This window comes from Rhinoderma darwinii, chromosome 2, assembly GCF_050947455.1.
Source record: "Rhinoderma darwinii isolate aRhiDar2 chromosome 2, aRhiDar2.hap1, whole genome shotgun sequence".
Classification (NCBI taxonomy): Eukaryota; Metazoa; Chordata; class Amphibia; order Anura; family Rhinodermatidae; genus Rhinoderma; species Rhinoderma darwinii.
Window position 1 is genome coordinate 291,352,451 of NC_134688.1, and position 26,911 is coordinate 291,379,361.

Below are 26,911 nucleotides of genomic sequence, written 5' to 3' on the forward strand. Positions count from 1 at the left end.
AAATTTCTTGACAGAAAGGTCTTGTTGACCTGCTTCCAGAAGCCTCTGGCGCTCAGGGACTGCCCAAGTAGCGACCTCGGGGTGGGATTAAAACTTTTAAACTCTGTGATGATTCCCCAGAAGTTTTGGGATCTGGCTTGGCGCTGCTTCCATGTGAGGCTGTATGTAAGGGGCAATCTGAAGTTCAGAAACTCAGATGAAAGAGGTTGTCCTCGGGAGGAGTGCGATGACACGCTGGAAAGCATGGACCATTTCTTGCTTCAGTGTCCCTTCAATGCAGAGGTTTACAAACGGGTGGGTGCCTCCATCGGTTGGCCCAGTCTGACCAACCTCTCCTACGCTGGTTGGGCCTATGGGGCATTCGGAGACCTGGGTGGAAGGGATCATTGCACTTCTTTTTTAGTTAGTTTAGTGATCAGGTATTTCACGTGGAACGCACGGTGCTTAGTATTGACTCAGTGTAAAATCCTCCTGGAGGACGAGGTGTGTAGGAATATCATGGGTGACCTGGTGAAGGTCCGGTCTCTGGAGGTTGAGAAACTGGGTGCATCCAAGGCCTCTCGACTTTGGAGGGGCTTTAATTTTAGGGTGCCCTAGGTCGAACCAACCTTCAGGGGGAGGGGAGGGGGTGCCCCTGGGTATTAGACTGGAGGTGGGGGTCTACACCTGGCCATGACACCGGGAAATAGCGATAGGGACAGAATGAGAGACAGCAGGAGGGACAGATTAGTTTATAAAGTAATAAGGGATAGAGATAGGGCAAGCAGGATAGGTTTAGCGATAGGGACCGGGGTGGTGGTTGGGGGTGGCTTTGGCCTCTGGGCTGGTGCTCTAGGGGGGCTTTCCTCTCTCTCTCCTCTGGTGATGGGCTGAGTAAGCACAAGTAGGTTTTTGTTTTGAGCTTTTTGCAGACAGAAAAAGGGCTTACAAGCAGCCAAACTTAGGTTTTCGGGTTTATGTATATAGTATGATATTTTGTTATAGTTATGTGTCGGTATGATTATATGGTGTATAGGTGTATGCATGGGTTTGTGTGAATGTTTAGGCAAGATGGGCAGTAGATAGGTGGGGTGAGGGGCCTGGGGGTGTGCCCAGCCTGATTCTGGACTACGTGGACGTGAGGAGGACATGAGACGTGGGATCCGGCTGGTTGGGTGATGTGTTGGGTGGTGGGGGCCAGCATTTGAACTATGTGGACATGGAAGGACATGAGGCGTGATGCTGGTTGGGGGAGGTGATGGGTGGTGATGGATAAGTTAGTGTGTACAAAGTTAGGTATGAATGTGGATAAGTTAATAAAAAATAAATAAAAAAAATGTAAAAAAAAATATTTAAAAAAAAATTGGAAAAAAACATTCAACAAAAAATTAAAATTATTTCTATTTTTGCTTTTTTTGGGTTTGTTTTATTGTTGTTTGTGTTTTGTTCTTTTCTTTTCATTTACATGGTGCACTGAAGTAAGTGCACCATGGGATGGTAACTTTTTATTTTTTTATTTTTACAGTTTATTATTATTATTATTATTTTGATGTTCTATTATTATTGTGATGATTATTTATTTTGTTTTATATATGTGGTTTTTTTTTAGGGGGCCATTGGTTGGCATATTTTTAAGACTGTGTTATAATAAGTATGTTGTATATAGTGTTATAGTTATGTTTTCTTGGGGTTGGGCGGTATAGGTGTGTGTATGAATGAGTATGGGATTATCGTTATGTATGCATGGGGATGTATGTAAGAAGGGCCAGGCTGGGTGAATTGTGATGTACAGAAATATACATATGTTTTGTTTTGTATGTACCTTTTATTTTGTAATGTTTTATATTTTTCTATTAAAAGAGTACCAGAGAAGCATAACTAAATATTTATTGCCCAGATTCTGCAGTTTTTAGAAATATCCCACATGTGGCCCTAGTGTGCTACTGGACTAAAACACAGGCTTCAGAACTGACGGAGCACCTAGTGGATTTTGGGGCCTCTTTTTTTATTAGAATATATTTTAGGCACCAAGCCAGGTTTGAAAAGGTCTTGTGGTGCCAAAACATAGAAAACAACCCCCAAAAAAAACATTTTGTAAACTACTCCCCTCAAGGAATTCATTTACGGGTGTTGTCACCATTTTGACCCCACAGTTTTTTCACAAAATTTCTTATTATCACAACGAATAAAATACCCCATTTTGTTGCGCAATTTCTCCTGAGTATGGCAGTACCCCATTTGTGGTGATAAACCCATGGGAGGGCTCAGAAAGGAAAGAATGCTATGTGTTCTTTGGAGTCCAGATTTTCTTGGATTTGTTTTCGGGTGCCATATCGCATTTGCAGTGCCCCAGAGGTATCAGAGCAATGGAAACTCACAAGAAGTGACTCTATTTTGGAAACTACACACCTCAAGGAATTTAGTTATGGGTGTTGTGACTATTTTGACCACACAGTTTTTTCAAAGAACGTATTTGAATTGGGCTGTAAATAAACAAAAAATAATTTTTTTTCCAATAATATGTGGTTTTTGCTAAAAATGTCTTCTTTTCACAAGGAATAAAATATTCAATTTTGTTGCACAATATCCCCTGAATGCGGCTATACCCCATTCGTGGTGATAAACTTGCATTTGGGCCCATGGGAAGGCTGAGAAGGGACAGAGCGCTATGTGTTCTTTGGAGTCAAAAATTTTACTGGACTGGTTTTCTGGTGCCATGTCACATTTCCAGAGCCCCAGGGGTATCAGAGCAATGGAAACCCACCACAAGTGACCCCATTTTGGAAACTACAACCCTTAAGACATTTATTAAGGGGGTGCAGTGAGTATCTTGACCAAAAAGGGGATTTTTGGTAGAAAATAATGTGCAGTGGATTTTCCACTGAAATGCCATTTTAGTCCACAATATGTCATACCCAGCTTGTGCCACTGAAGACAAATATCTTATAAACTGTTAAGCAGGTTCTGGCGATGCCATATACGTGGACGTAAACTGTTGTTTTGGGCACGTTGTAGGGCTCACAAGGGAGGGAGCGCCACTTGGATTTTGGAGCGCGCATTTTGCTTGGTAGTTGTTCTGTTTGGGGTTTTATTGGTGTTTCAGATTATAATGTGGGGGCATATGTAATCTGTCTGGAGTACATCAGGGTATATGTAAGCTGTTGTGAGGAGTACATCACGGTATATGTAAGCTGTGAGGAGTACATCAGCGTATATGTAAGCTGTGCAGAGTACATCAGGTTATATGTAAGCTGTGCGGAGTACATCAGGGTATATGTAAGCTGTGCAGAGTACATCGGGGTATATGTAAGCTGTGAGGAGTACATCAGAGTATAAATAAGCTGTGAGGAGTACATCAGGGTATATGAAAGATGTGTGGAGTACATCAGGGTATATGTAATCTTTCCGGAGTACATCAGGGCATATGTAAGCTGTGAGGAGTACATTAGGGTGTATGTAAACTGTGCGGAGTACATCAGGATCTATGTAGACTGTGCAGAGCACATCAGGATATTTGTATGCTGTGAGGAGTACATCAGGGTATATGTAATCTGTGCGGAGTACATCAGAGTTTATGTAAACTATGAGTCGTACATCGGGGTATAATAAGAGGGTATAAAAATGCGGTAAATAAATAATAATCCGCAGACATGTGCCCAGTGTCACGTTGATAAGTGGTGTCAGATCTTATCCTCTTTTGGAACACATTCTGCACCTTTTGTGTTGCCATATTTTTATTCCATCTACGGAAGCCTAGTGGGTTCTTGCTGTCAGCGAGTAGCTGACAGCTCTAATACACTGCACTACGCATGTAGTGCATTGTATTCGAATTGCGATCAGGGCTTCCTGCCCTCAAGTCCCCTAGTGGGACAAAATAAAAAAAAGTTGTGTAAAAATCAAAAAAGAAAAGTTTTAAAGTAATAAAAGTAAAAATCTCCCTTTTTCCCTTATCAGTCCTTTATGATTAAAATAAATAAATAAATAAATAAATAAACTATACATAATTGGTATCGCCCCGTCCAGAACGGCCTGAACTACAAAAGTATTTTGTTATTTATCCCGCGCGGTGAACGCCATAAAAGAAAATAATAATAAACCATACCAGAATCACAATTTTTTATGGTCACTTCACCTCCCAAAAAATTGAAAAAAAAGAGATCAAAAAGTCGCATGTACCTCAAAATGGGACTGATCTGCAGTACGTTACGCAAAAAGACAAGTCCTCACACGGCTTTTTTGATGGAAAAATAAAAACGTTCTGGCTCCTAGAATAAGGCAACACAAAAAGTAAATGATTTTTTATAAAAAGTATTTTATTGTGCAAACGGCATATGACATAAAAAAACTATAAACATCTGGTATCGCCGTAATCGTATCGCCTCGCAGAATAATGTGAATATGTCATTTATAGCGCATGGTGAATGCTGTAAAAAAATATAAAAAAGGGATAAAAAACAATTGCTGTTTTTTAGTCACCACGCCTCTTAAAAAATAGAATAAAAACGGATCAAAAAGTTGCATGCACCCCATGAAAACTGCATTGAATTCCTCAAGGGGTCTAGTTTCCAAAATGGTTTCACTTTTAAGGCTTTTCCCCTGTACTGGTACCACAGGAGCTCTGCAAATGCAACATGGCGCCCAGAAACCAATCCAGCAAAATCTACATGCCAAATAGCGCTCCTGCCTTTCTGAGCTCTGCCGTTTGTCCAACCAGCAGTTTACGACCACATATGAGGTATTGTCATCTGTTTCTTCTTCTTTTTTTTCCTTGTAAAAATGTTACATTTGTACCTTTTATCGGAAAAATGTGATTGTCAATTGCACAGCCTAATTCCACAAAATTCAGCAAAAAAATAGTGGGGTCTAAATGCTCACTATAACCCTCGATAGGTTCCTTGAGGGTGTAGTTTGCCAAATAGGGTCACTATTGGGGGGTTTCCACTGTTTTGGCACCACAAGACCTCTTCAATCCGGACATGGTGCCTAATAAAAAGGAGGCCTCAAAATCCACTAGGTGCTCCTTTGCTTCGGAGGCCGGTGCTTCAGTCCATTACCGCACTAGGGCCACGTGTGGAATATTTCTAAAACTGCAGAATCTGGGCAATAAGTATTGAGGTGCGTTTCTCTGGTAAAAGCTTTTGTTTTGCAAAGAAAAAAAATGTAATAAAAAGGATTTTCTTACAAAATAAATTTCACCTAAATTTTGCTTTACATTCCTGTGATATGCCTGAATGGTTAAAGCGTAGCTAAACGTTCGGCAAGATATGGGAAATGTTAGCTTGTAACTATTTTGTGTGGTATTACTATCTGTCTTACAAGCAAATACATTAAAATTCAGAAAAATGCTATTTTTTCCACATTTTCTCTAAATTTTGCTATTTTTCACAAATAAACACTGAATATATCGACCGAATTTTACCACTAACATTAAGCTCAATGTCTCACAAGAAAACAGTCTCAGAATTGCTTGGATAGAGTTAAGCATTCCAGAGTTATTTCCACATAAACTGACACGTCAGATTTGAAAAATGGGCTCTGAGCCTCAAGGTCGAAACTAGGCTGCGTTAAAAAGCGGTCTGTCAGAAGGTTTGTTACCCTTTTTATATGCTTTGTGTACTCTCCTGGGAGACAGCAATGTGTGTTTCCCCTGCAGAGACATTCTGACTGAGTACATGTAATGGGCACTTGTACATACAGTAGGCAGGACTTTCTCTCTGTAATTCCCTATATACGGAGCTAATTGGATTGGGTTGGGGACGGTCTTACAGGTTCCCTTTAGGTTATATTAGTGTATCACATTAGGGTCACACATTATTTGCATGCATTGCCTGCAGTTGTTTTCTCTTATTTCTGCTTTTGAAATGTTGCTCTGTAAGTTTACATCTTACTGTGAGAAACACAACTTGGATTAACCCTCTAGTAAGTACTGCCCTGGGTTACATTGGGACATGCTGAATGATGGTATGTTTACATATCCAAGGGCGTAACTATAGGCTTAGCAGATGATATGGGACCTAGAGGTTGAGGGGGCCACTCACTGCAAGAACAGTTTTGCGTTTTGTAGGGGAACAACAAGTTGGAGGCTTTCTGCTATCTAGTACTATTATGTGGGTTTGAGTTCTCATTCATTTTAAACCCCTACACCAGTAGTAGGCAGCCTTTTTAGAATGGCGTGCCGATAACAAAAGAATCAAAGATGAAGTACCCAGTGTGCCACGCTACTAAACACCAGCTTAGGGGGTAGGGGGGGGTGTGCACAAAGAGACCGCGGCTACTGAACACCAGCTTAGGAGAGGGGGGTGGACATAAAAGAGACTGTGGCTATAGAACACCATCTTAGGGGAGTGGGTGCACATAGTAGAGACCGCGGCAACTGAACACCATCTTAGGGGAGTGGGTGCACATAGTAGAGACTGCGGCAATTGAACACCAGCTTAGGAGATGGGGGTGCACATAAAAGAGACTGTGGCTATAGAACACCATCTTAGGGGAGTGGGTGCACATAGTAGAGACCGCGGCTACTGAACACCATCTTAGGGGAGTGGGTGCACATAGTAGAGACCGCGGCAACTGAACACCAGCTTAGGAGAGGGGGGTGGACATAAAAGAGACTGTGGCTATAGAACACCATCTTAGGGGAGTGGGTGCACATAGTAGAGACCGCGGCAACTGAACACCATCTTAGGGGAGTGGGTGCACATAGTAGAGACCGCGGCAACTGAACACCATCTTAGGGGAGTGGGTGCACATAGTAGAGACTGCGGCAATTGAACACCAGCTTAGGAGAGGGGGGTGCACATAAAAGAGACTGTGGCTATAGAACACCATCTTAGGGGAGTGGGTGCACATAGTAGAGACCGCGGCAACTGAACACCAGTTTAGGAGAGGGGGGTGCACATAAAAGAGACTGTGGCTATAGAACACCATTTTAGGGGAGTGGGTGCACATAGTAGAGACCGCGGCAACTGAACACCAGCTTCGGGGAGTGGGTGCACATAGGAGAAACTGTGGATATTGCACATCAGATTAGGGGAGGGAGGTGCGTAGTAGAAAGAACAGCCAGAGATTTCCTTTTGCTGTCGGTTTTATTTAGGTAAAGCCACACAATATCCCCCTAGCTCAATTTAATCTGTCCATAGACATGAAATAGTTTTCAGCCAAAAGAGGGAGAAGCGGCTACCACACACATCTGGCACCGCTTATCTTGGGAATAACAATAGGATTAGAGGGGTTGACATTTAATCCTATTTTACTCTATGCAAGACATCATAAAATCATCGGCAAGACTCCATAGATTATCAGCGAAAGCGAAAACTCTTGTCTGTGCCATTCACTGCATAGAGATTTTAGGGTTAAAATCCCTTAGTACTTCTATATAAATGTTTACATTTTAAGATGCAGTAGATTTTATGACTAGATTAAAATGGATATATTTAAAAATATGTGCTGATGGATTTTAACTCTTAAATGTCCATTCTCTATACAATACATACAAATATCCTATGTCATTTAGGTGCACATTTCCCAGTCATGGACGTTATGGTTCTGACCAGCAGTTAATAGTCCCTTAATAGACCCGGCACCCGAGTGCACACACCCGCAGTCTTCCAGGCAGCGGCAATGAAAGGGTGTCCTTCCGTCAGCTCCTCACACCTGTCTGTCCGGCGTCCCATGTGACAGTCACAGCCTGAGGTGTCAGGTGAGCGTCTCCTGCCTGCATATTCCTCCTCCAGCCCCGGGGTTCCGGCAGGCCTCCTCCCCCACCTCATCCTCAGCCAGCCTGAACCGAGGAACCCCAAGTCTCTGGTGGACCTAGAACTAGCAGCCCCCCGCCACAATGTCATCTCCAGCCCCGGAATCCCCAAGCAGCAAGAAGCAGGGGCTAAGGAAGAGGCTTCTCAAGTTCTTCTCCCGCAGTGAGGGTAATGTAGAGGAAAAGCCCAGGACGCAAAGTGAGGGTGACAACATGAGCCCCACAGCGAGTGATGGAGGACACCTGGACCGTAAAGGAAGAAGCAGCTGGAGCGAGAAATGGGGTAGGAAGGACAGGTAAGAGACAGTCACAGCCTGGCAGAGGGGACAGTGACCAGAAAGTGACACCTCATAGGTAAAGCTGAGCAAGGACCATGTACCTGGAGGGACTTTATGTACCACGTGATCACTGATCTTTTTATTTGTTTTTTGTCTGCAACACAGAGAGAGATATTTCCTATGATATAAATACATTTAAATGGAAAATTGTTTGTATAGTGGAAAACCCCTTTAAAGCTCATAAGTGTCATATGGATCCCGAATACAGCGCCATGGACTCCTCTGTAGGAAAAAAAATCAGAGATTGCAAACCAAACCCATCGCAGTCTGTGCAAACTCCTATGTACAAGGCATTGCTGTGTGAACGAGCACTAAGGCCAGTTTCACATAACGTTCTTATGGTGCTGTGTTAGTTCCGATCATTATACCCGCGGTTGGGCCGGCATCTGTGCGCTCTTGTGAGATTTGCCTTAAGGTTTTTATATATTTTTTAAATTAAATTTACCTTTATACAGGGTCAGACTGGGCCACCAAGGTACCAGGGGATTTCCCGGTGGGTCATGGCTCTGACACAAGGACGGACCCCAATGATCTAGAAACAGACTACCCAATCACTTGTCACTAGGGTCTATTTGGTAGGGGCCGATTCATAAAGAACCTATTAGACCTTATTGATAATATGCCCCATGTATACAATGACTACATTGCGATTAAAAGTGGGCGCGTACATGTTCTGTATAGATGGAGGGGGTCCTGAGGATCATCTTCTCTGGTGGGCCCAAGGAACCTCAGTCCGACACAGCCTATATATATATATATATATATATATATATATATATATATATATAGTTGTTAATATGAACATATATGTGAGAAGAGTAATGGAGGTCAAGGGTCAAGTATCAACAGTGATCCGTGTGCATCCTTTTTACTGCGTTATTACTACGGGTGTAATCACACACGGCAGATTTTGTTGCAGTAAATTTCTTCTCCATTCATCTGAATGTGTTTTTTGTATGGATTTCTGCAAGTTACATTCACATGGACAGAACTGATTTTCAGTCTCAGAAATTTTCTGCAACAATATCTGCCTCATGTGACTGCACCCTAAAGCTATGTTCACACAGGGCAAATACACTGCATAAAAGCACACAACGTATCCACCCTGTGCGCCGCAGGGAATTCCGGCTTAAAAAAACGCTTCAAATTGTGGTGCAGTTTTTCGGCCGGAGCGTCTGCTGCGGAAAACTGCACATTAAAAAGTTTCATACTTACGTAGCCATGGCGACGCGTCCCTCTGCCGTCCAGCAGTCCAGCTTCCTGGGATGATGTTTCAACCCATGTGACCGCTGCAGCCTATAATTGCAACTGACTGATTGTTCCTATAGCTAAGCAGAGCATGTGTAATACTACGTATCTAATCCTATCATGTGTGACACTGTCTGCTGGGCACTGTATCTGAGCCTACCACATGGCAAGCTTAGATACAGGAGCCATGTGTAATACTGTCTGCTGGGCTCTGTATCTAATCCTATCATGTGTGATACTGTCTGCTGGGCCCTGTATCTGAGCCTACCATGTGGTAGGCTTAGGTGCAGGGCCCAGCAAACAGTATAACACATGGGCTCTGTATCTAAGCCTACCATGTGGTAGGCTTAGATACATGGCACAGCAGAGAGCATCACACATGGCTCCTATATCTAAGCTTGCCATGTGGTAGGCTTTGATACAGGGCCCAGCGGACAGTATCACACATGGACATCTTCCGATTTCAAAGGGAAGTATGTATGATGTGGCTATTCCTCAACCAGTTTTAATACTCATGTTTCTATGTTAGGCTATGTTCACACAGGGCTGCGTAAAAGCACACAGCGTATCTGCGCTTGGCACCGCAGGAAAATCCGTTCAGAAAAACCGCACCAAATTGTGACGCAGTTTTTTGTCTGGAATGTACGCTGCCGAAAACTGCACAAAGAAAAAAAGTTTCATGCTTAGGTAGCCATGGCGATGTGTCCCACTGCCATCCTGCAGGCTGGCCTCCTGGGATGACATTTCATCCCATGTGACCGCTGAAACCTGTGATTGGATGCCTGTGATTGGCTGCAGCGGTCACATGGGATGAAATATCATCCCAGGAGGCCGGCCTGGATGAAGAAACACGGTAGTCTGGGTATAAGTATAAGATATTGTTTTTTCTGAGTTGCGTTTTTAGCACTGATTTTCCACCGCAAAAAAACAGCAACATCTACTATTTGTTTCACCTCAACATTACATTTAATGGGGATAATTTGCAACAAATATGCAGTGTTTACGCAAATACAATTGACACGATACAACTTAAAAAAAACGCGCCGCAGGTCGTTTTTTTCCGCTCAGCATTTACACAGTGCATGAATGAGATTTGTTCTATCTCATCTACTCTGCTGCTACTGGATTATGCTGCGGATTTTCCGCATCGTAATCCGTTGCGGAAAATGCGCAGTATTTACGCTACGTGTGAACTTAATATATGCAAATAATATAATACTAAAAAAGACTATACTGATATAATAATGCCTTTTTGGCAAATAACTAGCTGACATATGTGTTGCAATGTTGACTGTTTTGCTGTACACCTCTGGTGAACACGAGAAAGGACTCAAGCAAGGAACGAACGAACGAACGAACGAACGAACGAACGAACGAACGAACGAACGAACGAACGACATGGAGTAATATCAACGTGGATATAGTGTTTTTGGACTTTGCAAAGGCATTTGACACTGTCCCCCATAGACGTCTAATGGGTAAATTAAGGACTATATGTTTAGAAAGTATAGTTTCTAATTGGATTGAGAATTGGCTCAAGGACGGTATCCAGAGGGTTGTGGTCAATGATTCCTTCTCTGAATGGTCCCCGGTTATAAGTGGTGTACCCCAGGGTTCAGTGCTGGGACCACTATTATACAACTTATTTATTAATGATATAGAGGATGGGATTAATAGCACTATTTTTATTTTTGCAGATGACACCAAGCTATGTAGTATAGTTCAGACTATGGAAGATGTTTGTGAATTGCAGGCAGATTTAAACAAACTAAGTGTTTGGGCGTCCACTTGGCAAATGAAGTTTAATGTAGATAAATGTAAAGTTATGCATCTGGGTACGAACAACCTGCATGCATCATATGTCCTAGGGGGAGCTACACTGGGGGAGTCACTTGTTGAGAAGGATCTGGGTGTACTTGTAAATCATAAACTCAATAACAGCATGCAGTGTCAATCAGCTGCTTCAAAGGCCAGCAGGATATTGTCGTGTATTAAAAGAGGCATGGACTCGCGGGACAGGGATGTAATATTGCCACTTTACAAAGCATTAGTGAGGCCTCATCTAGAATATGCAGTCCAGTTCTGGGCTCCAGTTCATAGAAAGGATGCCCTGGAGTTGGAAAAATACAAAGAAGAGCAACGAAGCTAATTAGGGGCATGGAGAATCTAAATTATGGGGAAAGATTAAAAGAACTAAACCTATTAAGCCTTGAGAAAAGACGACTAAGGGGGGACATGATTAACTTATATAAATATATGAATGGCGCATACAAAAAATATGGTGAAATCCTGTTCCATGTAAAACCCCCTCAAAAAACAAGGGGGCGCTCCGTCCGTCTGGAGAAAAAAAGGTTCAACCTGCAGAGGCGACAAGCCTTCTTTACAGTGAGAACTGTGAATCTATGGAATAGTCTACCGCAGGAGCTGGTCACAGCAGGGACAGTAGATGGCTTTAATAAAGGCTTAGATAATATCCTAGAACAAAAAAATATTAACTGCTATGTGTAGAAATGTTTTCCTTCCCCTTTCCCGTCCCTTGGTTGAACTTGATGGACATGTGTCTTTTTTCAGCCGTACTAACTATGTAACTATGTAACGTTTTCCTGCCTACATTGTGACGTGGGAATATGCATTGTGGTCAGCGCATTACCGTGTGAACCGCGCCAGTCGTTCTGTTCTGAGGACATGAATTGTTTGATTAGGTTTGTATGTCTGCCTGTGCTCCGCAGTGGGTAAACAGCAGATGCTCGGGCGACACATGCTGTAGAACTAGAGCTGTATATATACTGTAGGGACAGCCGTCTAGAAGAACACAGCATCTACAGTCCTGCTAATCCTGTATGTATCAGTCTTTCAACATCAATAGCTCTGTATGTAACGTCACAGCTCTGTACATGGATTACCACTGACAGCCATGAACCTTACAGATAAAAGAGACATACAATTAAGTATTATAGTAGCTTCCTATGGAGGCTGGAAACACCCAGAAGCCTACATTCTGAGGTAAATGCTGGGGTGACATTTGACACTGCTTTATATGAGGGTAATTCATCTGTTAGTGTGTGTGCAGACATGGAAAGGGAAATAACCAATCATTTACGTATTTTTAGCCATTAACGGTAAGGCCACATGGAGCAGCCCTGAGAGGGTCTCGACTTACCAACAACCGCGCCGGTCAACAATGGCTGTCAAATTCCCTGTTAATGGCCGTGCGTTATTGCGGGTAAAACATCCCTTTATCTGCAAAATCGTTCGCCCATTAATTAATACACCCTTTATGGCTGCACTATTTTGAAGGTAAAGGGCAGTTTTATCTGCAATAATGTGCGGCCATTAACAGGGTATTTAGCAGCCGCGCTGAACATGGTGCCAGCGCAGTTGTTGGCCGCATCGCGACCGTATTAGGGCCGCTCTGTGTGCCATTACCCTAAGGCTAGATATACACGACCGAGTGCAAACTCGGATATGAAAACCTTTAGTTTTTCACGTCCGAGTTGCACCTGTGCGGGACCCGTTTTCACGGATCCATCATAGATGGATGCCGTTGGTTGGCATGGCATCTTTGGCATGGCATCTTTGTACTCCTATAAAGCACTGCCTCTGGCAGAATATGTCGACAAAACTCATATTTTATTTTTAACGATCAGTTTTTTCCTTGTAAAAGTAGTAAAACATAAAAAAAAACTAAAGAAATTTGGTATCGCGGTAATCATATTGACCCGCAGAATAAAGTTAACACGTCGTTTTTACCGCACCCCCACCAATCGCTAGAATGAAGCAACTGAAACACTCGTGTGAGCGCTCAGCCGCTTGGTGTCTGTTCGGCTTTTTCCGGAAAGCCGATGTATCGGAGTACGGGCTCATAGACTTTGTATTGAGTCCGTACATGATACATTAATTTCCGGAAAAAGCCGAACAGACACGAAGCGGCTGAGCGCTCACACGAACGTATCAGCTGCTTCGTTCTAGCGATTGGTGGGGTCTCCGTGCTCGGACTCCCACCAATACAAACTTCTGACATGTCACTATGACATGTCAGAAGTTTGTCAAACGTTTAGCTACACTTTAAAGTAAAATCTTGCTGCACTTAAAACAAATATAAAAGTGCTGTTAAAACGCCATTTAAAACGCGACAAAAAAAGCAGCAAAACGCTGTGTGGGAATCCAGACTCATTCATACAGCTCAGTTTGGTGCCTTTTTTAAATGTTTTTTTTTGTTCTTTTTTTTCATAGTACATGTATAGGTTATTTTTTTTTCACAAAACCACGGCAAACATGTTGGAAAAAAAGGTACGGGTAAGGACACATGGAGCGTAAACACTGGATTTTCCGCAATGGATTTCATTGCGGGAAAATCCACAGCTAGCAAATATCAAATCTTGCGATTTTCACGGTGGAAAAGCTGCGCTTCCACTGCAACAAACGCAAATCAGATAAAAAAACAGACCATTTTTTGGGTTCAAAATTAATAAAAAAAGGTTAATACTTAACGTTGTCATAGTGACGCGTTCCTCTGTTCTCCGTCCAGGCTTGCCTAGTATGTCATTTCACCCCATGCGACTGCTGCAGCCAATTACAGGCTGCAGCAGCCACATGGACTGCAGCGTCATTTCAGAAGAAGGAGCTTCACCTAGAACACAGCGAGGCGTCGCTATGACAATGCCCGTGTGGCAAGTATTAACTTTTTTTTTTCTAGCCCTGGTTTCCGCAGCGGAGATTCTGTTTGAAAATCTGCACCACAATTTAGTGCGTTTTTTTAGATAGAATTCCCTGCGGGTCCCATGACGGATACGTTGTGTACTTTTACGCAGCATATCCGCCCTGTGTGTCCTTACCCTACATGTAAACATATCGACAGCCATAAGTGGCTCCTAAAGCAATAAAACTATAAAGGTGAGTTCACACGCCACGGTATTGTCACAGCGTTTTTCTTTTTCCATTTTCCCGAAAATTGCTGCAAAACGAAAAAAATTACTACATATAGACTCCTGGGATGACACAGCCAGACGTGGGCCATGTAAACGAGCGCCGATCAATGCTCCGATCGCTCGTCCCCATACATTTTCAACATGTCGATAGTGCTTTAATGTGCTGCGAACAACGACGATTTTTAACGTTGCTCGTTCATTCGCTGATCGTTGACCTGATTACACAGGGCAATGATCGGAATCGTTTGACCGATCATTGGCCCGTGTAATAGGACTTTTATACTTCCCTCTCTTTGTATACACTTCTTGTTTTGGCTAAAAATAACTGCACTCTTTAACCCCTTAAGGACGCAGCCACTTTTGGACCATATGACACAGCCTCATTTTTTCAATCTGACATGTGTCACTTTATGTGGTAATAACTCCAGAATTCTGTTACCTATCCGAGTGATTCTGAGATTGTTTTCTCGTGACATATTGTACGTTATGTTAGTGAAAAAATTTGGTCGATAAATTCAATATTTATTTGTGAAAAACACCAAAATTTAGAGAAAATTTGCAAAAATTAGCATTTTTCTAAATTCAAATGTATCTGCTTGTAAGACAGATCGTAATACCACACAAAATAGTGACTTGTTAACATTTCCCATATGTCTACTTTATGTTTGCATCATTTTTTGAACATCCTTTTATTTTTCTAGGATGTTACAAGGCTTATAAGTTTAGCAGCAATTTCTCATATTTTCAAGAAAATTTCAAAAGGCTATTTTGTCAAGGACCAGTTCAGTTCTGAAGTGGCTTTGAGGGCCTTATATATTAGGAACCCCCACAAATCACCCCATTTTAAATACTGCACCCCTTAAAGTATTCAAAACAGCATTTAAAACGTTTCTTAACCCTTTATGCGTGTCACAGGAATTAAAGCAAAGTGGAAGGGAAATTTGCAAATTTAATTTTTTTTGCAGAAATTCAATTTTTCCCTGTAATACTGAAGGTTTTTACAAGGGAAACACAACTCAATATTTATTACCCTGATTCTGCAGTTTTTAGAAATATCCCACATGTGGCCCTAGTGTGCTACGGGCTTGAAACAAAAGCCTCAGAAGCAAAGGAGCACCTAGTGGATTTTTCGGCCTTCCTTTTCTTAAATTATATTTCAGGCACCATGTCAGGTTAGAAGAGGTCTTGTGGTGGAAAAACAAAGGAAACCCCCCCAAAGTGACTCCATTTGGGAAACTACACCCCTAGAGGAATTCATCTAGGGGTGTAGTGATTATTTTGACCACACAGGTATTTCATAGATTTCATTAGAATTGGGCAGTGAAAATGAGAAATTACATTTTCTTCCACTAAGATGTAGCTTTAGGTCAAAATGTTTCATTTTCTCATCAAATAAAGGAGAAAAAGCACCATAACATTTGTAAAGCAACTTCTCCAGAGTACGGAAATACCCCATATGTGGTAATAAACCACTGTATGAATACACATCAGGGCTCAGAAGGGAAGGCACGCCATTTAGCTTTTGGAGTACAGATTTTGCTGAATTAATTTCTCGGCACCTTGTCTCATTTGTAAACCTCCTAAGGTACTAGTACAGTGGTAACCCCCAAAAGTGACTCCATTTGGGAAACTATACCCCTAGAGGAATTCAACTAGGGGTGTAGTGAGCATTTTGACCCCCCCAGGTGTTTCATAGATTTTCATTAGAATTGTGCAGTAAAAATTAAAAATTAAATTTTTTTCCACCAATACGTAGCTTTAGGTCAAAATGTTTAATTTTATCATCAAATAAAGGAGAAAAAGCACCGTAACATTTGCAAAGCAACTTCTCCAGAGTACGGAAATACCCCATATGTGGTAATAAACCACTGTATGAATACACATCAGGGATCAGAAGGGAAGGAGCGCCATTTGGCGAGCAGATTTTGCTGGATTGGTTTTTCTGCACCATGTCGCTTTTGCAAAGCCCCTTAGGTACCAGTACAGTGGAAACTACCCAAAAGTGACTCCATTTGGCAAACTACACCCATTGAGGAATTCATCTAGGGGTGTAGTGAGAATTTTGACCCAACAGGTGTCTCATAGATTTTATTACAAATGGGCAGTGAAAATGAAAAATTACATTATTTTCCAATAAGACGTAGCATTAGTTCAAAATTTTTCATTTTCTCAGCAAATAAAGGAGAAAAAGCACCGTAACATTTGTAAAGCATTCTCTCCAGAGTAGGGAAATACCCCACACATGGTCATAAACTGCTATTTGGACACACAGCAAGGCTCTAAATGGAAGGAGCGCCATTTAGTATTTGGAGTGGAGATTTTACAAGATTCGTTTTTTGACACCATGTTGCATTGAGCTATAGTACCAGTACAGTGGTACTCCCGAAAAATTACCCCATTTTGGAAACTAGATCCCTCAAAGAATTTATCTAGGGGTGTAGTGAGCATTTTGACCGCACAAGTGTTTTTCAAAAATGAGTAAACAATATACGTTGCAGATTGAAATTGCTGTTTTCCACAGATATGTAATTTCAGTGCCCAATGTGTTGTGCCCAGCTTGTACCACCGTAGACACACATCCCATAAATTGTTAAGCGGGTTCTCCAGAATACAGTAATACCCCATATGTGGTCATAAATGGCCGTTTGGGCACACTGCCAGGCTCAGTTGGACCACCATTTGGCTTTTGAAGCGCAGATTTTGCTTGGTGTTTTACTGGTATTTCAGCTTATACTGTGGGGGCATATGTAAGCTGGGTGGAGTACATCAGGGTATATGTAAGCTGGGCGGAGTACATCAGGGCATATGTAAGCTGGGCGGAGTGCAACAGGTCATAATAATAGGATGATGTAATAATGGGGTGAATGAAGAATCCATGGATTGGTTTGGTATGCTTTGAACCAATCCTTTTTGCACAGGCCGGGCTATTGGTTATTATACAGAATATCTGCGCCCCAGTATTGCCTAATCTTTGGCTTCTTCACTAGCCCTATAAGCCGCACAAGGCCCTAAAGTTTCCTCATCTCCGCTGCATCTACAGGGTCCACCTGTGGGGTCCAGCAAATGATGATGTGGGGTATTTAGTGAAATTCTACTGGACCTAAAAAATGAGTCTGGGCCGTCATTTACCATCATTTTGCATCATTGCATTTTTAGAGTCATAACGTGTTCTTTTTCCGTTGACGGAGCTGTGTGAGGGCGCGTTCTTTGTGGAACGAGCTGTAATTTTTATTGGTTCCATTTTGGGGCACATGCGATTTTTTTTTATCACTATTTATTCAATTTTTTGGGAGATGAAGAAACCAAAAAACAGCCATTCTAGAACATTTTTTTTTTTGTTTTTTTTACAGTGTTCACCGTGCAGTATAAACAACATGTTAACTTTATTCTGCGGGGCGATACGATTACAGCGACACCAAATTTATATTGTTTTTTTACGTTTCACTTCGTTCCCACAATAAAAATACTCTTTTCTAAAAAAAAATAATGTTTTAGTGGCGCCATTTTCTGACAGCCATAACTTTTTTATTTTTTCGTTGATATCACTGCGGGAGGGCTTGTTTTATGCGTGACGAACTGTAGTTTCTATTGGTACCATTTTGCGTTACTTGCAACTTTTTGATCACTTTTTATTACATTTTTTTTGAGACAAGATGACCAAAAAATAAAATGCTGTCATAGTTTTTTATAAAACTTTTTTACGGTGTTCACCGTGCGGTAAAAATAATGTGACATTTTTATAGATCAGGCCGTTCCGAACGCGGCGATACCTATTATGTATAGTTTTTTTTCATGTTTTCAATTTTTTTTCTAATAATAAAGGAGTTGATCAGGGAAACAGGGTGATTATTGTTTTTATTAGTTAAAACTTTTAATTATTTATTTTTCTTTCACATTTTTTTTTACTTTTTTCACTTTTTCTTTTACACTGACCTGGGGACTTGAAGATCTGGTCTTCTGATCCCCGGTACAATACACTGCACTACTTATGTAGTGCAGTGTATTGTAACTATCATTCATCAACTGACAGTTAGCCTATTAGGTCCTGCCTCGGGCAGGACCTAATAGGCTTCTGTACCTGGGCAACCAGGAAGCCTAGTAACGGCTTCCTGGTTGCCATAGCAACAATCGCCACCCGCGATCCATAGCGGGAGGGATCGGGGGGGTACAGAGGGAGCTCCCTCCCTCTGTGAACCACTTCAATGCGGCGGACGTCATTGACAGCGGCATTGAAGGGATTAAATGGCTGCGATCGGCGGTAACAGCCATCGCAGCGGGATGTCAGCTGTGTATGACAGCTGACAGCCGCTGAAGATAAAGCGCGCACAGCTCCTCTGCACGGTTTATCTACAGGGCGTGACTGTACGCCCGTGTGCGGGAAAGCACTTTTGTATGTGGACGTACAGTCACGCCCGTGTGCGGGAAGGGGTTAAACCTGGCCTTAATGGGCTTGTCCCGACCTTAGCCGGCTGGCCAGCATTCAGCTGATCCTCCTAGGTCTGTCTCTAACCCCAGCGATCAGATAAGCAAGTTTGCATGCAGCAAATTATTTCCCCTGCAGCAGCAGCTCAACCATGTAATACATAGTCACGCTGAGTCTCGACTGGCTAATAGCAGGGGGTTCCAAGTGGGGAACCCCCCTCTATGATGTTCATATTCCTTTATATGGCATATGGACTGGGGTTGTCCCTTTCAGCAAGATAGCAGCTACTTATCCACCTTCCCTATTGAAATAACATGCGCAATTAAATGAGACAAACACGCATGTTTAGGCTGGGTTCACACATAGGAACAATAGCACAGCCAGCGATGCAACCGAAAACCATACTGACATGTTAACGGCAGTGTGGTTTTGCAGGTAAAAAGCAGTTTTACCTGGAAAACGGTGCAGCCATTAACAATCAATTTTAAAACCATGCTGATTTGCAGCAAAATCGAATGTCGGCTCCGTTTTCGGCCACATTGCGGCCGAACCTCGGCCATGCTATGTCCTCTATATGTGAAAAAGGCCTTATGGGGGGTTGGGTAAGAGCTGTATGGCCAGCTAAAGTCACTTAAATTAGTTACACTTTTGTAATGGATTCTTTGCTCAGAAATCTTGAAAAACCAGTAAAAGTAACTTTTAATTGTAGGTCTGAAAGAGGAGACTCCTATTTAGAAATTATAGCAGAACTCGGAAATCCTCTGATGTTCCAATTTAAAAAAAAGAGTATAGGACTCCGGCAGAGTTTGCCGGAAACAATAGCACAGTCAATGAGTTCTGTTGCCGATTTTGTCTGTGGTGCAATGGAACTGTCGCTTTCAGTGTTCCCTTGTTCTGCTCCTCTGACATAGAAGAACTATGGAAAGCTCAGACGCAAATGTGAACAGAGCCTTACTAGTGTAAAAAGAATAACTAATATATGAGATCAAAGGATATCATTAGTACATTCTCGCATTTTGACGTAATAGCTCAGGAGCTTTGCCCGCACCAAAATTAGCGTTTGCCGGCTGTAATATACATCCGACATCCTGCTGCAACGACCGAGATTGGAGGTAACAGTTTAACCCCTTAGATACTGCAGCCAAAGGCTAAATAGTAATTGTAGTAAAAATCAATCGATCGGATTTCGAAGTCCCCTAAAAGAAAAAAAAAGATATGCAAAGTTTGTTTAAGAAAAAAATCTGAGAAAAATAAAATTAATCTGTTTTTTCCATTAAAAAAAAATGTTTTTACTGTGTATTAACAACAAAGAATTCCTATACATATTTTGTATCACAATTTTAACAACCTGTATAATAAAGTTACAGAAAGCTACGTTAAAAAGAAATGCAAAAAAAAGGACGAAATTGTAATTTTTCATCCGCCCCACCCAAAAAATAAATGTTAACTAAAGTCCTATGTACCCCAAAATGGTACCATTAAAAAATACGACTCGTCCCGCAAGGCACAACCCCTAAAAAAGTTATGGCTCTCGGAATAAAGTAGTAAAACATCGAAAAATGATACAAATTTGGTATTGCCGTAATTGTACCGACTCAACACATTATTTTTTTTCCCAATTTAAATTTTTTTATTAACATTTTGAAGAATACAGCATTGGAAAATCAATTATGCCAGGCTTAAAATGAAACAGCGTTGATAATGAACCGAACGCAGTGAAGAGAAAACAAAGAAAGATCCGTGACTGCTGGAGAAATAGTGAGCAAAGTCGTGTAGAAATGTTAGGTAGAGAAAAGAAAAAATAGCAAACCAAATATCAATACTGTCAGAAGGATACAACAATGTAGGAAAAATATACCACAAGTGCCATAGAAGTATGAATGTGCAAATTATTACAGAGGGGAAAGGACCAGACCAAACCTACTCATATGCAAGGATCTATAAACTGTGGGCGAGGAGTAATGGATTTATCCATGAAGTCTGACCATATAGCCCAACGAGAGACAAAGTCAGCGTGCTTGTTGTTTTGAGATGCCAGCATTTTTTCCATGGTCCAGTCCAGCTTCATAATTAGTTGGGCCCCCTATAGAGTAGATAGGTGCCCCCTATTTAAAGGGGTTGTACCAGAATCTAAAACTAGCATCTATCCACAGGATTAGTGATCATTTCATCATTGCTGGGTGCTCCACTGCTGGGACCCCGACAGGGGTCCTGATCCTAACTCCTCGAGGATAACATTGAATGGAGTGGCGTTCGGGCATGCGTGCTGCCGCTCCTTCCAAAGTCTATGGTAATGACTGAAACAACCCAGTACTGTGCTCAGCTGTTTCCTTCATTCTTATAGAAATTGAAAAAAATCTCCTCACTGCGGGGGGTTCAGTGGGGAATATCTGGGGTTTCTGGACCCCCGTTCACATGATCGGTGGGGGTTCCAGCGGTGGGACCCCCAGCAATCAGAAAATTTCTATTGGATAGGTAATCATTCTTTTACTCTGGGAATACCCCTTTAATAATGAATGCGGTTTGTATAGTGAAATTCTGGGGACAGATCCTCTTTAAGTATTAAAATCAGGACATCTCAGTAAATAAAATAAATATGCATAATTGTTCAAGCATGTTCAAAGCATTCCTGTGTATGTATGTATATACATGCATACGTTTTCTGTCTTTACTTGAGCCAAACTCAACTAAAATCTGAAAATGTAGGCATGACCGCAGTTAACCCCTCTATCTCATTTCCTTTTCCATTTTATACTCATGAGGGTCACTGGAAATTTTCTTTCCCAGAGTAATAAAATACAATCGCTAAAACAAAGCAGCATAAGCACTCAGGTGAGCGCTGTGCCGCTTAGTTTCTGAGCCGCTTTGCTTGGCTCTCCTCGGAAAGGCGAATGAGCGGTGTAAAGGCTTAATAGAAAGTCTATGAGTCCGAAGAAAGCTGAGCAGAGCCGATCAGAAAAAAAGCTGCACTGTGCTCAATTGAGTTCTTCTACGGCTTCGTTTTAGCGATCGGTGTGGGTCTCAGGGCTTGGAACCCCAATGTTAAAAACTTCTGACATGTGACTGTGACATGTTAAAAGTTTTATGAAAAGTTTAGTTACACTTTATTGATGATAATAATAATAATTGTATTTATAAAGCAGCAACACTTTTTGCAGTTCTGTACAATAAGTTACAGGATAAAGTGACATACAATTACAATCAGATGCAATGTCCAAGGCCGGCCTTAGGCTAGAGGACACCCTGTGCAGAATTATTTTGTCGCCCACTCCCATATTACGTATCTTTTACGTGGCGTAGCTATAGTGGTCACAGTTGCGACCGGGCCCTGTAATCAAGGCGGGCCTACGTCTCCCCGCACCACATCTGTCTACAGTGACTGTGGTAACTGGGGCCTATGTAATAACCTACAAGGGCCCCTGGTACTACAGTAACACTTCTATATCCTCTTTCTCCTAAGTTGGGTACCCTTCATCTCCGGCATCAGGACATTGTATGCACAGCGCACATAACGTTGTGGTGCTGAACGGCATCAGAGTCCAGCATTGCACCTGAAGAGAACCTGACTCAGGACCGGGGACTGCTGGGGCCCTGTATCTAAGCCTATCATGTGTGATACTGTCTGCTGGAGGGCTGTATCTAAGCCTATCATGTGAAATACTGTCTGCTGAGCCAATGTATCTAATCCTATTATGTGTAAGGCTACATTTAGATGAGCGTCGGCAACCTCAGACGTTAAAAATTGAAGTTTTTCATGTCCAAGATGCACCCGTGCGGGACGCGTTGTCATAGATCCCTCATAGACTAGAGTCTATAGAGGGATGTGTGACACACTGTAAAATAGGGCAAGTCCTATTTTTTCACGGACCCTTCACACACTCGTCTGAATGAGCCCTTTATTATATTATCACACGATATAACCCGCTGCAGAAGTAGCTGGTCTGCAAGAAGAGGAGGGGGACCCAGCACAGGAAAGGAGCGAGACACAGGACAGGTAAGAGATTGTACACAGCACTGTAGAGAAGGGGGACACAGAAGAGGAGGGAGGACACAGCACTACAGAGGAGGGGGACCGAACACGAGAGGAGCGAGACCCAGCACAGGAGAGGAGAGGGACACAGAAATGGACAGGAGGTGGACACAGAAGAGGAGGGGGACCCAGTACAGGTGAAGAGAGAAACAGCACAGTTGAGGAAGGGGACCCAGCACAGGAGAGGAGGGGGGCCCAGCACAGGAGAGGAGGGGGGCCCAGCACAGGAGAGGAGGGGGACCCAGTACAGGAGAGGAGCGGGACCCAGCACAGGAGAGGAGGGGGAAAACAGTAGAGGAGGGGGAAACAGGAGAGGATTAGACAAGGAGCTTCCTCACTGCAGACGTTGAAGCTGTGAGAGCCCTCTATTCTCTATCCTGACTGCTTATGATTACAGAGGAGAGAGAAAGAGGAAAGGACGTAGTCCGTGTTCACAGCAGTCCACAGGCAGGCTGAGGACGGGATATGGATATTATGTTGTAGGAGGGAGCAGGGGCTGCAGAGGCAGAAACATTTGCAAGCATCAAGCAAACAGTAAAGGCCCTTTTACACTGGCCAATTATCGGGCAAACAAGCATTCATTGAACGCTCGTTGTAAACAGGGCAGCGATCAGCAGATGAACGAGCAAACGCTCTATCATCTGCTGATCGTATAGTTTTAAAAAAGTTAAATATTCTCGATGTCGGCAGGGAGACGCGTTGCCAACATGATAATGTATGGGGACAAGCCATCCGAGTAATGAGCGCTTGTCCCATACATAGCTCCGTTTGACAGGCGCAAACGAGCAGCAATCAACGGCCAAAATTGTTGCAAGAGGACCTTATCACACATGCTAAGATTAGATACAGCAGCTGAGCAGACAGTATCACACATGATAGGCTTAGATACAAGGTCGCAGCAGTCACTATACTTGCACTTTACCCTCACGGTCAGATTTGGCATTTCTGGGGACTCATGTCTGGTGGCCCTAATCAAATACATGTATATAGAGTGCCCCCTGTAGATCGTGTCACTGTCCCCTGTAGATAGTGTCACACCCCCCTCTTCTTGTATATAGTGCCACACCCCACACTCTCTGTAGATAGTGGCACACTCCCATTGTAGATAGTGCCACCCCCCCCCCCCGTCGGTAGCACCACACTGTGCCCTCTGTGGATAGTGTCGCCCCCTGTATATAGTGGCACACGTCCCCCATAGATATTGCTGCATACCTTCCTTGTAGATAGTGTCACAGTGCCCCCTGAAGAAAGTGCCACATCCTCTGTATATAGTTCCACAATTCTTCCTGTAGATAGTGCCCCCATTAAGATATAGTGGCACTCCAAAAAATTCTAATAAAACTTGTACTCGGAGCTGCGCAGCCTCCTCAACCACATTAGGCCTGCAGCCCATGAGCATAGTTCCTATAGCTGTAGTGTTGCAGCTCGGCTACTATACAGTGGTCGGAGCCATCTTGACACGATGTGTGGGTATGTGGACCCACTGGACCGTACCGCCATAGCAGAATAGCAGCTGGCCAACAGGATACCAAGTCAATGTCTATAGTTCGAATAAGGATACCTGTCGTAATTTAGACAGTAGCAATGGTAGGCTCGGATGGGACCAAGGCAACAGGCAGACACCAGGCGAGGTGTAACACGGAAGGCGTAGTATATGGCACAACACGACTCCAACTCTATACAGCACAGGAATAAGGTAGCACAGGATACAGGTAGCAGGTACGGGAACACTGGGAACTGGAAAACACTAAGGGCCCAGTTGAAAGACTAACACGGGTAAACACAACAATGCTCAGGCAATGAGGGAAGGGGCAGGACCCTTCCTATAGTCCAGGGTGAGTATGGGCTAATTACATATTAAATTAATGTGCGGGACACCGCAGAATGAAGCGGAAGTGAGTGCTGGCGTTTCCTGGGGAGGAGGTACAGGCCAGCGCTCACAGATCCATGGCTGCGGCCTTCGGGAGGTGAGTAATCCAGACGGCCCGTGGCCATGGGTGTTAGGCTCTGTTCACATCTGCGTTGGGGTCCCGTTCTGACTTTCCGTCGGAGCTTTCAGTCAGAACAGGACCCTGAACACGCTCCCCCATATGCCCGGTGGCGCCGCTAGCAGCCGTTATGGATACTACAGTGGTAGCGACGCTACTACGGGGCCCACGCTGCCGAGCCTCTAACATTTATGGGCCGGGCAGCACAGGTCCTCTCATTTCCCGGTGGCGTTGCTAGCACCGGAGGGGCCCCTGTGTTAGCGACAGCCACCCCCTCTTACAGCAATTGTACCTGCGTTTATAGCACGCAGGTACAAATACATGCATTAGTGCTGAATGGCCAGGCACATTCATTACCTGACCATTCAGCGCCTTACAATGACGCTGATTGGCTGGGCAAAATGACTTGCCCTGCCAATCAGCACCTTTCAATGATGCTAGCGGCACAATGACATCAAGGCAACAGGCAGACACCAGGCGAGGTGTAACACGGAAGGCGTAGTATATGGCACAACACGACTCCAACTCTATACAGCACAGTCATTCTGCCCTGCCAATCAGCGCCTTTCAATGACGCGAGGCTTGCGTCGTTCAGCTCCAGCGGACCTGCCCAGAATGGAGCAGATCTGCATTGCAACCAGACGGCGTGGGAACGGGATCAGGGTAAGTATGTAAAGTTTTGTTTTTTTTCTACTAAAACTGTGAGTGACATTATCTATAGTGGGGGGTCTATATGTGGGGATGTGGAGCACTATATACAGAGGGAGCTTTATGTAGGGCACTATCTACAGGGGTGGGCTATATATGGGACACTATATACAGGGGTGGGCTATATGTGGAGCACTATAGGGGGAGCTCTTTGTAGGGCACTATCTATAGGGGTGGGTTAACTGAGGCACTATCTACAGGGGGGCTATATGTGGGACATTATATACATTATAGTTAGAGGTGCAGTGTATGGCGCTATTATATTTAGAGGTGTTGAGAATTTTATCTTCGTTTATAGGTGCAGAAATGTTTTAAAAGTGAGAAGCTGAAGACATCTGAGCGGAAAACTGCAGAAAATGGGTAGTGGCCGCGAGAAATCCATCATAGAGGTCTGGACCGGAGGGAGAAGAAAAGAGAAAAAGAATCTGAGACGTCACTGGTGAGTCACTTAATGTAAATGTTTATTCTGCCTCTAATCAGTACTGTAGTCACTCTATGATCTGCAGCGAGATGATGGGTGGTATGATTTTTTTTCTGTGAAAAAGCTACTCCCAGCATATCCTTACCATTGTTCGGGCCATGCTGGGAGCTGTAGTTTTACGCCGTACAAACCTATACGGCAGGGGTTTCACTAAATTGAGCTGTATTTGTTCTGGTGTTGTATACAGTGAAGGAAATAAGTATTTGATCCCTTGCTGATTTTGTAAGTTTGCCCACTGTCAAAGACATGAACAGTCTAGAATTTTTAGGCTAGGTTAATTTTACCAGTGAGAGATAGATTATGTAAAAAAAAAAAAAAGAAAATCACATAGTCAAAATTATATATATTTATTTGCATTGTGCACAGAGAAATAAGTATTTGATCCCTTTGGCAAACAAGACTTAAAGGGAACCTGTCACCAGAATTTCACCTATTGAGCTTTACATATCTCTCGCAGGCTGCTGCTATCAAAAGATCATTGCCATTATCCTCTCTCCTAAACTCCTCCTCAGACTGTAAATAACGGCCTGCAAACATTTTGCGCCTTTTATCGTAATAATCCGGTGTCCCGTTGTGCGCACACACCAGAAGAGGACATCAATGCACAAGCGCAGTATTTTGTGTGCTGGGTAAAGGCGAGGAGCTGTCCATCAAAAGTAAGGAGGCGGGAAAAACTCGGAAAGACTTGAGGAATGAAGATTTGACTCTTTTCAAACGAAGATCTGACTCTTTTCAAATGAAGATCTGACTCTTTTATGCTCATTTGCATACAGTGTGGAACACTAAAAAGCTGAATACTAAAGCTACAGAGCCAACTAAGAAGACAATTATAGGTTATATAGAAATGATTTTTCACCCACTACCACTCGGTAGTGCTGGTTTAATAGGTCAAATGCTGGTGACAGGTTCCCTTTAATACTTGGTGGCAAAACCCTTGTTGGCAAGCACAGCAGTCAGACGGTTTTTGTAGTTGATGATGAGGTTTGCACACATGTTAGATTGAATTTTGGCCCACTCCTCTTTGCAGATCATCTG

The 26,911-nt window shown here is 43.0% G+C and overlaps 1 protein-coding gene across 1 annotated transcript in view; it reads left to right on the forward strand.

Moving 5' to 3' along the window:
- Positions 1-7,645: 7,645 nt before the first annotated feature.
- CRYBG2 (crystallin beta-gamma domain containing 2) overlaps positions 7,646-26,911 on the forward strand; it is a 232,685-nt gene continuing 213,419 nt past the window's right edge. The window contains exon 1 of the mRNA XM_075853457.1: positions 7,646-8,028. Within this exon, the coding sequence (XP_075709572.1) occupies positions 7,817-8,028 (212 nt within the window). The 5' untranslated portion in view covers positions 7,646-7,816. The remainder of the gene's footprint in view (positions 8,029-26,911) is intronic.